At 39.0% G+C, this 15,301-nt stretch overlaps 1 protein-coding gene across 3 annotated transcripts in view; it reads left to right on the top strand.

Annotated features, from left to right (window-relative positions):
* The window catches only part of ZNF827 (zinc finger protein 827), a 133,783-nt gene that overhangs the window by 86,371 nt on the left and 32,111 nt on the right, over positions 1 to 15,301 (top strand). For all 3 annotated transcript variants that reach the window (XR_012158582.2, XM_073341277.2, XM_073341279.2), the window contains exon 8: positions 4,066 to 4,169. Coding sequence is in view for 2 of the 3 variants with exons in the window: in XM_073341277.2 (XP_073197378.1) it covers positions 4,066 to 4,169 (104 nt within the window). In the remaining variant the exon portion in view is untranslated. The remainder of the gene's footprint in view (positions 1 to 4,065; positions 4,170 to 15,301) is intronic.

The following is a 15,301-nucleotide window of genomic DNA, read 5'->3' as shown; positions in this document are numbered from 1 at the left end:
CACATATGATGGCTGCCATCTTGAGCAGCATATTGGAGATTGAACCAGTGGCCTCCAGAGCTTGAAACAAAGAGCCAGTCTTTATAGTTGGAAGCTGTAACAGATTCATTCTTTGTGGATAAGGCAAAAGAGGTGCTTGTAACATTTACCGACAGTGGATTACTTTCTCTGGACAAAGTATAGCTCATCCTGGGCATCTGAGGCTCACAGCCCTTTGATTCCTATATGTGCCCCTGCTTATGTGAGACAACAGCTGCTGCCAGCAAGCTCCCTCCATCCTGAGCCCTGTCGGGTGTCCCCCTGCTCTGTGGAGATGGGGTACAGGAGGGGGGGCAGGAGTGGGGGGGACACCCTGACATTAGCACCTCTCTTCTCCCACACCCTCTATGCACAGCAAGCAGGAGGCTCCTGGGAGCAGCTCCAAGGCAGAGGGCAGGAGCAGCACTTGGCAGTCGGGGAGGGACAGCTGAACTGCCTGGCAATTGATAGCCTGCTGGGCAGCTCCTGCACAGGGAACTTAGGGGAGCGGGGAGCTGATGGGGGGGCTGCCGGCCCACCCTGGTTCCAAGCCCCCACCATCTAGCTGCAATGGGCTGCTCTTCCTGAAGCAGTGGACAAAGTAGGCGGCTGCCAAACAACATTATAAGGGAGCATTGCACAACTTTAAACAAGCATGTTCCCTAATTGATCAGCAACATAACGAAACAACATTAATTGGGATGATGTTAAGTGAGGCGTTACTGTAAAACTTTAGAGCCTACAAGTCCACTCAGTCCTACATCTTGTTCAGCCAATTGCTAAGATAAACAAGTTTGTTTACATTTACGGGAGATAATGCTGCCCACTTCTTATTTACAATGTCACCTGAAAGTGAGAACACATGGTTCTCATGGCACTTTTGTAGCCAGCATTGTAAGGTATTTTACATGCCAGTTCTGCTAAACATTCGTATGCCCCTTCATGCTTTGGCCACCATTCCAGAGGACGTGCTTCCATGCTGATGACACTTGTTAAAAAAATAACGCATTAATTAAATTTGTGACTGAACTCCCTGAGGGGGAATTGTATGTCTCCTACTCTGGTTTTACTCACATTCTGCCATATATTTCATGTTATAGCAGTCTCGGATGATGACCCAGTACATGTTGTTCATTTTAAGAACACTTTCACTGCAGATTTGACAAAACACAAAGAAGGTACCAATGTGAGAGTTCTAAAGATAGCTACAGCACTCGACCCAAGATTTAAGAATCTGACGTGCCTTCCAAAATCTGAGAAGGACGAGGTGTGGAGCATGCTTTTAGAAGTCTTAAAAGAGCAACACTCCAGTGTGGAAACTACAGAACCCGAACCACCAAAAAAGAAAATCAACCTTCTGCTGGTGGCATCTGAATCAGATGATGAAAGTGAACATGCGTTGGTCTGCACTGCTTTGGATTGTTATCAAGCAGAACCCGTCGTCAGCATGGATGCTTGTCCTCTGGAATGGTGGTTGAACCATGAAGGGACATATGTCTCTTTAGCGCTTCTGGCACATAACTATCTTGCAACGCCGTCTATGGGAGTGCCATGAGAATGCCTGTTCTCACTTTCTGGTGACACTGTAAACAAGAAGTGGGCAGCATTATCTCCTGCTAATGTAAACAAACTTGTTTATCTTAAAAAGAAGAGGAGTACTTGTGGCACCTTAGAGATTAACCAATTTCTATGAGCATAAGCTTTCGTGAGCTACAGCTCACTTCATCGGATGCATTCAGTGGAAAATACAGTGAGGAGATTTATATACACGGAGCCACAAGTACTCCTTTTCTTTTTGCGAATACAGACTAACATGGGTGCTACTCTGAAACTTGTTTATCTTAGGTTTCAGAGTAGCAGCCCTGTTAGTCTGTATTCGCAAAAAGAAAAGGAGTACTAGTGGCACCTTAGAGACTAACCAATTTATTTGAGCATAAGCTTGCGTGAGCTACAGCTCACTTCATCGGATGCCACTAGTACTCCTTTTCTTTTTGTTTATCTTAGCGATTGGCTGAACAAGAAGTACGACTGAGTGGACTTGTGGGCTCTAAATTTTACTTTGTTTGTTTTATATTTGAATACAGTTATTTTTTGTACATAATTCTACATTTGTAAGTTCAACTTTCATGATAAAGAGAGTGCAGTACAGTACTTGTATTAAGTGAATTGAAAAATACTATTTTTTTATCATTCCAGTGCAAATATTTATAATAAAAATAAATATAAAGTGAGCACTGTACACTTCGTATTCTGTGTTGTAGTTGAAATAAATATATTTGAAAATGTGGAAAAAATCCAAAAACATTTATATAAATAGTATTCTAGTTATTGTTTAACAGCATGATTAATCGCGCAATTAATTTTTTAAATCACTTTGACAGCCTTAGTAAATATAAAAATTAGCTGATTAAATGTGATGTGGAGCAGCACAAAATTTGGCAGCTATGAGTACTAGATTTCTTTGACTTCTGTCTAGATAATGTCCATGTAGTACAATAAGGAAAGTAAAGAGAGTGAATGGGGAAAAGAAAAGAGAGGTTTACTAGATCAGTTTAACTGTAATTATCAGTGAGCTTCCCAATGGCAAATAACCTTTCATTGTGAATGCAAACCTCTCACTCAGACCACATCAGTAGAAATCATTGTCCTCTCTCTACAGGATAAGATTGTGACAGGAGATGTGTGTCTGTGTCAGTCTTCAGATTGACAGTTATTGTATCCAGACCAGCAGGATTAACTTGCTTGGGCATGCTGCTGGCACATATGCTCTGATTCTGGACTCCTCACAGTGTAACACTTCATAAAACCCAATACTTTGTTCCATGGCCAGAAAAGGTTCCTAGTTCTTTACGGAAGCAATGTGTTTCTTTACAATTTCTATTTAATTTTTTTTTTTTAAGTTGGCCAGATCAACTCAATGAAAATGTTTAGCTATCCCCAAACTTCCCCCGCAAAAGTATGCCAGGTTTGTTCTGTACATAATTACTAATTACTTGTGATAGTACAGTGCAGATGTGGTTAATCCCATTCTGGAAACAATCACTTCCTCCATCCTGCCTCTTGATGCCTTTTAAAATACAGTTGTCTCTATCTATTATACATTCTCAATTTAGCAGCTATCAGGTTTAAATGTAATTTTCATTTTGTTCTGGGTTAAATCATATTTAACATGCCAGGGAAAAAGAATGACTTTCCAACAAATAGACTATTTTTTTCTATTTTAAATTTTGTGTACCTCTTGGTATTTGTATTGTAGGCAAGTCTTGTTTCTGTTCAGGTCTTTAGCTGCATGCGAAACAAAACTGCTCTATGACATATGACAATCAGTATCAAAACTAACTTCTTATTAACTGTTACGGTGAATAAAGAAGGTATACTTTCAAAGTCAGATGAAAGTGAATTCAAAATAGTGTTTGTATTCTGCGGTCTTTGAGAAGGCACCATTCTGGTCAGTTATAACAATTTTTTCCTGCTTCTGCATTTGATTATTTGATAAAACTGTCCAGGATAGGGAAGGATACAAGGAAAGCCAACTAAACTTCAGCTGAGTTGCAGAATACCACGTTAAAAGAGAACCACACAGGGTATTTCATGACTTGTTTAGAATTCCATTCCTAATTATCTTAACTGATTAGATAGTTAAATGCTCTCATTAAGAGATATAATCAAAATAATCCCACTCCTTCCCTGCCTCCCACAATAAAGTTCAGATTGGATAGAAGAGTACAAATTTAAAAAAAAAAATCAATTCTTAGTTACTGATACATATCTTGATGTTGGGTTGTCACTAAATTATCCTGAAGTGATGCCATTAAAAGCATTTTGGAGAGAGAGTTTTCACTTTGATAGGAAATTTGATGTAGGGGTGCCACTGAAGTAAGACCGCTGTATGGAGCATCACATACTGCATCTGTTTCAGTAGGAGCCTTATACACCAAAAAAACTTAATTGAACATGAGCTGTAAAAGTATTAGGATCAGTTGTCACACTTACTTCTTTAGCTAGCCAGTGTTTTGTTTACTAAAAAAAAATCTCTTTCCCCCTCAGCCCGTTCTTTTCTGAAGATACATTTAGACAATCGCCATTCATTTCCAACTCAAAAGATCTCCTGCCCAATGAAACTGCTCTTCATGGAAGGATATCAGCACCAGGTATGGCCTTTTTTCTATTTAATTACTTTTAATTTGTTCAGCATAAAAAGACCTGTGACAATATTTACTAGACAAATTTTTGACTAGACAAAGACAAATATTTACTAGGTATTCTAGATATAGTCCTATCTGTACTATATTTATTCAGTACTTTAATCATCTATATCTACCCTTAATAAAACTTAGTTTGCTGTGTAAAAACAAATAACTCAGCTACCAAAAAAATGAATATTTTTAAAAAGAAAAAAACAGAATAAGTTAAGTTTCTTCATAATTGCCTGAGCACTTATGTTATTAGCCTTTAAACAACTCTCTCAAAAAAAACAAAGAAAAACACCCAAAGCAAGAACCTAAAAAGGATGTAGCTCAATATTATAAATTGAGTGCATTTCTTTTCACATCCTATATTTAAGGGAAGTATAAAGCTGTCTGATAAGAAATAATTATTGCCCTCTGACTCCCTCATTGGTGACTAAGCCCTTCCAACTCATAAAATACAGGAAAACTCCCTGTAATTTCTACATATGCAGTTCATGTGCCTGAACGGTTCAGCTTTCCAATACAATTCTCTTACCCATATCATTCATTTAGGACCCTATCCTGAAAGGTGATAAGCACCTCCTATAGCATGCTGAGTGTTGTCAATACCCATTAGGAGATAGCAACTCTCAGCATCTTTCAAGATGTGCTCAGAACTGCAGAAGACATAGCCTGTAGAGCCAACATTCTTGTACCATACCAGAAGAATCATACCACAGCATGAAGTCTTGATTTATATTATCAGAATTATTGCAATTAAATTATGATTGTTCTCAAGAGTCAGTGTTTTAACTGAGGTAATTGGAACCATAGTGTATGTTTTTGTATCAGATAAGTTTCAATAGTCAAAAAAAAGTTGTTATCCAGAAAGCGATTGCTCAGGAATTATTTTTAACTATTGGTTTGTCCCTTATTGTTACCATTTACATGTAGCATATAAGGGCTACTTATTTAGTTATTTATATATAATATATTGGTTACAAAGTGCATATTGTTTACTGGTCATATTGTAAGGAGTCTATATGTTGGATCAATATGTAATTTGTATGGATAGGTATGCATAAATACTAGTTTCCTTTTCATTGTTTACTGCATACTTTTGGAATAACTCTATCTTATGAGATTTTTCATCACTTTTCACAAGCAAATAACCCTTTGATAAATGAGATTTGGAACCGAAATGTTGAAACAACTTTACAGTAGCAATGTGGTAGTGATTTAAAAAAATAAAAATAATAATTATATATAATGTATAATCTCAGAGAGCTGATAATTCATTCTTTGTTAGTAGAAGGTCGTAGTCCTTCTCTGTTTCTGGTGGAAATTGTGGATGTTCTGGAATGAATGAATAAATAATCCATGGTATCGTCAAATCTACCCCCAGGAGCTTCCTTCTAAACAAAATCTGTTTTAAGCAACCACTCAATAAATGGACAAATTGACTGATTAAATAAGGTGTTCTAATGACAGATCAGAATTGTACTCAGTACTTTGGGACTACTTTAGGTTGGTCTCTTAAGATAGGACATTACCTGATAAGAGTTGTGTCCAGTACTTCAGAAGTTCTTAACCTTTTTCTCTCTGAGTCCCCGTCGCCAACCCATGCTACAAAAACTCCAGGGCCCACCTGTGCCACAACTGTTTTTCTGCATATAAGAGTCCGGATCAGCATTAGAGGGTAGCAAGCAGGGCAATTGCTCAGGGCCCTATGCCACACGGTGCTCTGTAAAGCTAAGCTGCTCAGACTTTGGCTTCATCCTTGCACGGCAGGGCTCAGGCTTGGGCTTTCTGCCCTGGGCCCTATCAAGTCTAACGCCATGCCTGCTTGGTGAACCCCCTGAAACCTGCTTGCAGCCCCCCAGAGAGTCCTGGATCCCCAGCTGAGAACTGCTGCTGTACGTGTTTCAGTGTGTTTTCAAAAAGCTTTGGATAAAGTCCCTCTGAATATAGATATAAGAAAGCTTGCTACTATAGAGTGAGGAATAGAGTCATGTCATGGAGTAGAAGCTGATCAAGACATAGGGTACAAGGAGTAAAAATGGCTAATTAGTATGGAAATTGATGCTGTAGTAAAAAGATGTACTTACAAACAAGGCTGTGCCATATATTAATGAGTTGGAAGAGCAACTGCATAGTGAAACTTGCTGAGAACACAACATTATTTAGGTTAATCAAGACTCAGAAGGATTGTGAGGAAATCCAGAAGGATCTAAGAAAACTCGGCAATTAGGCAATGTGAATGCAGATTAAATTTAATAAAGGTAAGTAAAATACACATGGAAGGAACTGTTTAAACCATTTATATCCAAGTCTGTGCAGAAGACAGTTTTCTTGAAGATTGGTCTGAGTCTGTGGAATGAACTCCCACAGACCAACTGCAAGAGTTAAGGTCCAGGTCGTGTCAGGTGTGAAAACAACCGGACCCTCTCAGATTGGGTCAGCTCTCCTCCACCTCCATGTGGGGGTCAGTGGAGTGGCAGCTAGGTACCCTGAAGCTGCTTGCCATCACCACCTTGCTATGCTCTGTGTTGTGAAGTGAGTGTGCCAAGGAGTTGCAGGGCCTCTTTTATTCTGCAGTGCACAAGAGACAGCAGTGCACTGAGGTGCAACTTACAAGCACTGTCTATATAGCTACTTTTAGGGCAGTAGCACAAGCCCCACTTGCCTAAGTCTTTTGACCTGGGCTGGGATGCTCACTCCAAAATGCTGTTTAGACATACCTTTAGTTGACAGCAGCAGTGTCCATGTGAACACTTAGTTGCGGCAGGCTAACATGGGGTAGATTTACACCCAAGCTTTCCACAAACTAAATGTTCATGTAGGCAAGCCCTAAGAATTAAAAGTGAAATGAATTAACATCAGAGAAAAAAGACCAGCAGCCACATCACATGAAAGAAGAGCTACTGTCATGTTGCACCACTTTGGCTGGGCAACCAAGGAAATAAGACGGAAATTGCAATAGCTGTCTGAACTGCAATCCAGTCAACATGCTAATAATTTGTGATGAGTCATGACTTTGAGGGGAAAATGTAATATCCTTTAAAAGTAATGCCTAAACTAAATATCTTTAAGAAGGCCCCACACCAAAGGTTCTTGAGCAAAATAAGTAGTCATGGGATAAGAAGGAAGGTCCTCTTATGAATTAGTAACTGGTTAAAAGATAGAAAACAGAGGGTAGGAATAAATGGTCAGTTTTCACAATGGAAAGAGGTAAAAAGTGGGGTCCTCAAGAATCTGTACTGGGACCTGTGCTGTTCAACCTATTCATAAATGATCTGGAAAGGGGAGTGAATAATGAGATGGCAAAATTTGCAGGCAATACAAAATTACTCAAGATAGTTAAGTCCAAAGCTGACTGCAAAAAGTTACAAAGGGATCTCTCCATACTGGGTGATTGGGCAACAAAATGGAGATAAAGTGCAACGCTGATAAGTGCATAGTAATGCTCAGTGGGGAAAAATAATCCCAACTATACATATAAAATGATTGGATCTAAATTAGCTGTTAACACTCAAGAAAGAGATCTTGGAGTCATCATGAATAGTTCTCTGAAAACATCTACTCAATGTGCAGCAGAAGTCAAAAAAGCTAACCATGTTAGGAACCATTAGGAAAGGAATAGATAATAAGACAGAAAATATTATAATGCCAATATACAAAACCATGGTACCCACATGCCTTGAATACCCCATCTCAAAAAAGATATATTAAAGTTGGAAAAGATACAAAGAAGGGCAACAAAAATTATTAGTATGGCATGGAACAAATTCTATATAGGGAAATATTAAAAAGACTGGTACTGTTCGGCTCAGAGAAGAAAGGACTAAAGGGGGATATGATGGAGGTTTATAAAATTATGAATGCTGTGGGGAAAGTGAATAGGGAAGTGTTATTTACCCCATCACATAGCACAAGGGGTCACCCAATGAAGCTAATAGTCACCATGTTTAAAACTAACATAAGGAAATATTTCTCCACCCAACATACAGTCAACCCATGGAATTCGTTGCCAAGGGGTGTTGAAGGCCAAGTTTTTTAACTGGGTTAAAAAAAGATTTAGATGAGTTCATGGAGAATAGGTCCATCAATGCCTCTTAGCCAGGAAGGTCAGGGATGCAACCTCCTGTTCTGGGCATTCCGAAGCGTCTGACTGCCAGAAGCCAGGACTGAACAACAGTGATGGATTACTTGATAATTGCCGTGTTCTGTTCATTCGTCTGACACATCTGACACTGGCCGCTGTTGGAAGACAGGATACTGGGTGAGGTGAACGATTGGCCTGAACCAGTATGGCTGTTCTTATATTCTAATGTTTGGGGGACTTTTTTTCTTCTTTTCCCTTTGTTTATCGAACATTCCCATCTCTTCCTGTGGAGTTGGTATCAGCCAAATAAAATAATTTTTGATAAAGAAAATAATGACCTGTGATCAGCAACTGTTCTGTGTACATTGAGACCTTTATTGTTAAGAGCTATCAATCCAATATCACACACAGTTTTCACAAAAAATTAGTACTAGTCTCACACACAATACATTTTAAGAAAACTAAAAAAACACAGTGTTGCACAGAATCACTGTAAAGAGACTCCACTTTTCACATTTTAATTAATTAAACCTATCTGAGAGAGAATCTCATTTTATTTAACAATAAATAGAGAATTTTAAACAGATTCCACTGTACTTGATTTGGAAATAAGAAGAGTAATAGGTGGGAGGAGGTTGAAACTCAGTTCTCAATTAAACTCTTCCATGTCACTGCGGCTTGATATATATATAACTGTGAGAGATGCAGACATTCATAGGTTCCAGGATCAGAAGGGACCATTGTGATCATCTATAACACAAGCCTTTGAACTTCCCTAAATTATTCATAGAGTATATCTTTTAGGAATACATCCAGTTTTGACTTTAAAACAGTCTATGATGGAGACTCCACTACAACTCTTGGTAAATTATTCCGGTAGTTAATCTCTTTTGCTGAATTTGTCTAGCTTCAACTTCCAGTCATTGGATAGTGTTTTACATTTCTCTGAAAGAAAAGGAGTACTCGTGGCACCTTAGAGACTAACCAATTTATTTGAGCATAAGCTTTCGTGAGCTACATCTCATTTCATCGGATGCATACTGTGGAAAATACAGAAGATGTTTTTATATACACAAATCATGAAAAAATGGGTGTTTATCACTACAAAAGGTTTTCTCTCCCCCCACCCCACTCTCCTGCTGGTAATAGCTTATGTAAAGTGATCACTCTCCTTACAATGTGTATGATAATCAAGGTGGGCCATTTCCAGCACAAACCCAGGTTTTCTCCCCCCCACACACACACCAACAGGAGAGTGGGTTTGTTTGGGGGGAGGGGGTGGGGGGGAAACCTGGATTTGTGCTGGAAATGGCCCACCTTGATTATCATACACATTGTAAGGAGAGTGATCACTTTACATAAGCTATTACCAGCAGGAGAGTGGGGTGGGGGGAGAGAAAACCTTTTGTAGTGATAAACACCCATTTTTTCATGATTTGTGTGTATAAAAACATCTACTGTATTTTCCACAGTATGCATCCGATGAAGTGAGCTGTAGCTCACGAAAGCTTATGCTCAAATAAATTGGTTAGTCTCTAAGGTGCCACAAGTACTCCTTTTCTTTTTGCGAATACAGACTAACACGGCTGTTACTCTGATACATTTCTCTGCTAGATTAAAGAACCCACTATTAAATATTTGTTCCCCATGAATATACTTAGACTGTAAGCAAGTCATAACTTAACCTCCTCTTTGTTAAACTAAATAAAATGAGCTTTTTGAGTCTGTCACTATAAGGCATGTTTTCTAACCCTTTAATCGTTCTTGTGGCTCTTCTGTGAACCCTCTCCAATTTATCAACATTCTTCTTGAATTATGGGCACTAGAACTGAACAGAGGATTCTAGCAGAGGTTGCACGAGTGCCAAATACAGAGGTAAAATAATCTCTCTACTACTCTCAGGATTCCCTTGTTTATGCATCGTTTGGCCACAGCATTATATTGGGAGTCCATGTTCCGATGATTATCTACTGCAAGCCACAAATCTTTTAGAGAGTCACTGCTTCCCCCATAACAGACCCCCCATTCTGTAAGTATGGCCTACGTTCTTTGTTCCTAGATATGGACATTTACATTTAGCTGTATTAAAACACATATTGTTTATTTGGGCCCTGTTTACCAAGCAGTCCAGATTTCCCCAAATCATTATTGCTCTGTCCTCTTCATTATTTACCACGCCCCAAAATTTTTGTGTCATCTGCAGATTTTATCAGTGGTGATTTTATTTATTTTAAATAGCACAGGGCCAAGAATAGATCCCTCTGGGACCCCACTAGAAACGTATCCATTCGATGATGATTCACCATTGCAGTTACATTTTGAGACCCATCAGTTAGCCAGATTTTAATCCATGTAATGTGTATGCCATGTTAATTTTATTTTTCAAGATTTTTAATCAAAGTGTCATGTTGTACAAAGTCAAATGCCTTACAGAAGTCTAGTAACACTAATGCCTTTATCAACCAAACTTGTAATCTCACCCCCTCAAAAAAAAATCAAGTTAGCTTGACAGGAACTATTTTCCATAAACTCATGTTGATATGCATTAATTACATTGTTCTCCTTTAGCTGTTAATTAATTGAGTCCCATATCAGCCTCTTCATTATCTTGTCTGGGATTGATGTCAGGCTGACAGGCATATAATTACCCAGGTCATCTCATTTACCCATTTTGAAAATTGGCACATTAGCTTTCTTTCGGTCTTCTGGAACTTCTCCAGTGCGCCAAGACTTATTAAAAATCTTGGTCCAGTGAGCTCTTCAGCCAGTTCTTTTAAAACTATTATCTGGAGCTGCTGATGTAAAAATGTCTAGCTTTAGCAGCTTCTGTTTAACATCCTCCAGAGATTCTAGTGAAATGGAAAGAGCTTTATCACTCTCTGAGGAGACTGTCATGTTTTTTTCCCCAATACAGAACAGAAAAATGTACTGAATACTTCTGCAATATTATTGATAATATAATTTTATTGATAATTCTACCATTTCCATCTAGTATTGAACCAATAACATTGTCAGGGTTCTTTCTGTTCTTACAGTATTTTAAAAATTCCTCCTTACTGTCCTCAATTCTGCTAAATTTGTTTCTTGTCTTTTTGCTTTCCTTATCAGTTTTCTACAATTACCAACTTTCGGTTTATATTCATTACTATCAATTTCCCCTTCTTTCCATTTGGTAAATATTATTTTTCTGTTTTGTATAGCTGCCTTTCACTTAGTTTTTAACCCATATGGCATTCTTCCTTGATTGTGGCTTTTGGGGTATCTAGTAAGGTGTTCTTCAATGATTCCCAATGATCATTCACATTTTTCTGATTAAATTCTTCCTCCCAGCTGATTTGGCTCCTGTTTTCACTTTTGTGAAATTGGTACTATTAAAGCACCAGGTGTGGGCGTGTGTATAGTCAGCTTGTACATTATAAATGTGATCAAGTCACGATCACGTGTATCTAAGCTACCATTAGTTTTCAGTTCTGTGATCGGTTCCTCTCTGTTAAGACAAGGTCTAATAAAGAATTCCTCTGGGTTGATTGCTACACTTTGAGGTAGGAAATTGCATCTATAGTCTTTAGAAATTCCAAGGATGTTTTAGTACTGGTAGAATGAGACCTCCACATGTCACTTGATTACAACAATTTTTTCCCCCTACACCTTATAGTTAAGTGCGTAAAGACACTGTTATCCTTTTCCCTAGCATGATATGGTGATCTGTAACAGACACCAACTAATACCCCATCTTGCGTCTTATTGGTTAGGACATTGATCCATAAGCATTCAAGATCATTTTCTTCTGAGTTATCAGTGACTTTGGAACAGATAATACCATTTTTTACATAGTTCTAGTCCCTTTCCTCTTCTGCCCACTTGATCCTTCCTAAATAGGTTATAACCATTGATTTTAACATTCCTGTAGTGTGACTTGTCCCACCACATTTCAGTAATATCAACTAAATTGAATTTATTCTCATAAATGAGCAATTCCAATTCCTCTGTTTGTTCCCCAGACTCAGAATAGGCAATTCAAGAATTTCTTCTCTTCATGTCCTCTGGTTCCTTGATTAATTTTGTTTTCAAAATCTCAGTTTTGTGTGTAGTGTTCATATCTTTCCTCTTTTTACCCTACCCTTTGCTATTACTTTAACACCTTTTGACTACTTCTAGACAGCCTGTCCCTGAGGAGTTTGGTTCCGCTTCTTCTGAGGGGGAGGCCAAACAAACTATCCAGATCTGTAGTGGGTTAGCAGTGGTCCCACCCCTCTGGCTCGATTGGAGGCCACTCCGCTTCATTACGTCTCTGGGGCACTTTTCCCTATCAGTGATTAGAGCTCTGGCCCTTTGGCAGAACAGCACAATCCAGCAGTCTTAAGGAGCCCAGGCCCTCAGGCAGATCAGGGGAGATAAACAGTCTTCGGTTTCAAGTCCCTAGGCAGGACAAAGCAAACAAATAGTTGTAGAGCTCAGACTCTCAGGCAAGACAGAGTCTGTTTAGAGGTCCAGGGGTCTCTGAACCTTTTATGCAGGGCTGAGCAGTAGGCAGTCTATCATCTGATATTTTGGCTCAGGTAGACAGCAGACAAACGCAGGCCCCTTGGCCTAAGGTAGGGAGGCTGCCACCCTGGGGCGGGGGTTGGCTGCCGGGCATTGGAGGGACGTGGGCCCATCATACTCTACCGGATCCCAGCCCAGGGCCATAACAGTGGCAGAAGGTTTAATCACTGGGTCAGTGGGGATCCTACCACAACACACTGACCAATGTTCAGGCAGCAACACAACCTACCTGTAGCCTGCTGTCCCTGGGCTACTTCCTACTCGTCCACCGTAATGTACCTGTGGCTTGGGATTGTCCCCTGTCTCTTTGGGGTATACTGTGAGCAGCAGTCCTGGCAACTTTTCACCTTCACCGGGTCAGTCTCCTCCAGGAGCAGGGCATGGCATAGTGCAGGTTCAGCTCCAGGGATCTGCAGTGGCCTGGAGCTGTCTGCTCCCTTCCCTGGTTTAGACTCAACTGAGTTAGAGGCTCCGCCTTTTATATTTCCTGTCCCGCCTCTTAGCTTCCAGTGGGAGGGGCAAGCTCAGCCTGGCTCTGCCCAGCAGGGATCAGAGAGTGGTCCCTCCCCTTCCGGTTCAGTTGGAGGCCACTCCGCTTCCGTACAAGCCCCCTCTCCTCACAGAAGGTGGACCAATGTTCCACAAAACCAAAACCCTTTACATTACACCACTTGCCTAGCCAGTGGTTCACTTCCTTCATTCACTTGTCGGACAGGACAAGATCTCAGAGAAGATCACTTGGACATGAAACAATTCAGAAATTATGACTTTAAAAAAAATCACTGATTTGCCTAACAAATTACAAAGAAGATATGAAGTTATTCAGAATGAGCAAATGGGAAGAAGAGGACATCTCTATTTCATGCCTTTTGAGACTGACTTCCATTGATAAGTATAGTGTAGTTCTGTATGGAACTGTATACCTAGGTCTATATCTCTAGATAGATTAAAATTTTAATCTTCTGTTGACTTTCTTGACCCTGAGACAATTTTTAATCTATTTTAATAGTTCTCCACTACCTTGCTGTCTCATTTGTAAATCAAATTGCTCTTCTGAAATACAGATAAGTGATTTCCACAGTTTCAACTTTTCCAGTCAGTTCAGCAATATAGTCAAAGAATTCAACTACAGTTTTTGAGGCCCAGTCTTTATCTATGAGTAGTTCTGAAATATACATTATTTTATTACTATTTTATCACCCATTTCTAGTTCAATGAAATACATATTATTTTATCATCCATTCATCACAGTTGAAGTCTTGTGACCTACGTCTTCCCTCATCCATTCTTAAATATTGGGACCCTCTTGTTTATTGCCCCCACCCTTTTTGGAAATACTTGTTGTGAGGTGGAAACCAGGGTGTTGAATATGGTATAAATACCTAGATAGATTAGATAAATTGCATCCCAAAATTACAAAAAAAATCTATCTGGGCTTTTTCCAGTAGTTCTAATTACTTGAGTTTTGGTCATTTGTGCCATGACTAAATTTGCCCTAAAGTATCAAAAAAACAAAACAAAACAAAAACGAATAAACAAAACCAATTCCCAGCTCATTCCTGGAAAATGTATCTGTCTCACCATCAATAACCTTCCACTCTTGTTCTCTAATAGCCTTTGTCTCCTTATTGACCTTACTTCCTCTATATTAGTGTCCATTAGTCCTATATTTAATCAATTTAAATTTTCCTGTTTTTACCAGCATTGCAACTTGTTTTTATTTATTTTTTTAGTTAAAAATCAAATAATATTCTGGAGGAATTTGTATTTTGATAGTCCCATCCATTTGCCCTTATGTCAATTATAACTCTATTCAAATCGGACAACTTGACTGATGAAATCAATGAAACATTTACACTGGTGCAACTATGGTAAATTGTGTAACAAAGACACTTATACAAGTACAGGACCATTAATTAGACTGTGTAATTATCTGATTAAGTCTGTGATGGAGTGCCATTTTTCATAATATATACCCTTCTTTCCTCTCTCTCCATTCTTCCTGTATTGCTTTTTTTTTTCTGCAGCTATAGTTCAAAAATCTCACCGCTTTAGCAACATATCTTTAATATGATAAGTAAGCCATTCAGACTGTATGGGTTTCATGTTCTTCAAAATGGAGACCTTACAGTGTAAATCTCTTCTTTTTTAAACTATTTTTCAAGCCAGGCATTACATTTCTAGGCAACAGCACTAAAAGAAGAACTGATTACTTGACATCAGGGGCGGGGCAAAGCTGAAACTGTAACTGAAAAAAAAGTCATGAATGAGGTGACCATCAGCTCCAGTAATGGGACAAGATAGAAACTTTGCTTTATATTCCTCAATTCATATGTTAATGTACTTCCTCCAAACCATTCCCTCCATGAAGAATGCCACTCTATCACAGACTCAATCACACATTAAGGAAGTACAGAAACTGCTCCCACAATCCAGTCAGGGGCACAACCTTTCTTGTGCAATG

This window comes from Lepidochelys kempii, chromosome 4 (genome assembly GCF_965140285.1).
Source record: "Lepidochelys kempii isolate rLepKem1 chromosome 4, rLepKem1.hap1, whole genome shotgun sequence".
Taxonomy (NCBI): Eukaryota; Metazoa; Chordata; order Testudines; family Cheloniidae; genus Lepidochelys; species Lepidochelys kempii.
The sequence above is the reverse complement of the archived record's forward strand: the minus strand, read 5'-3'. Positions and strand labels throughout refer to the sequence as shown.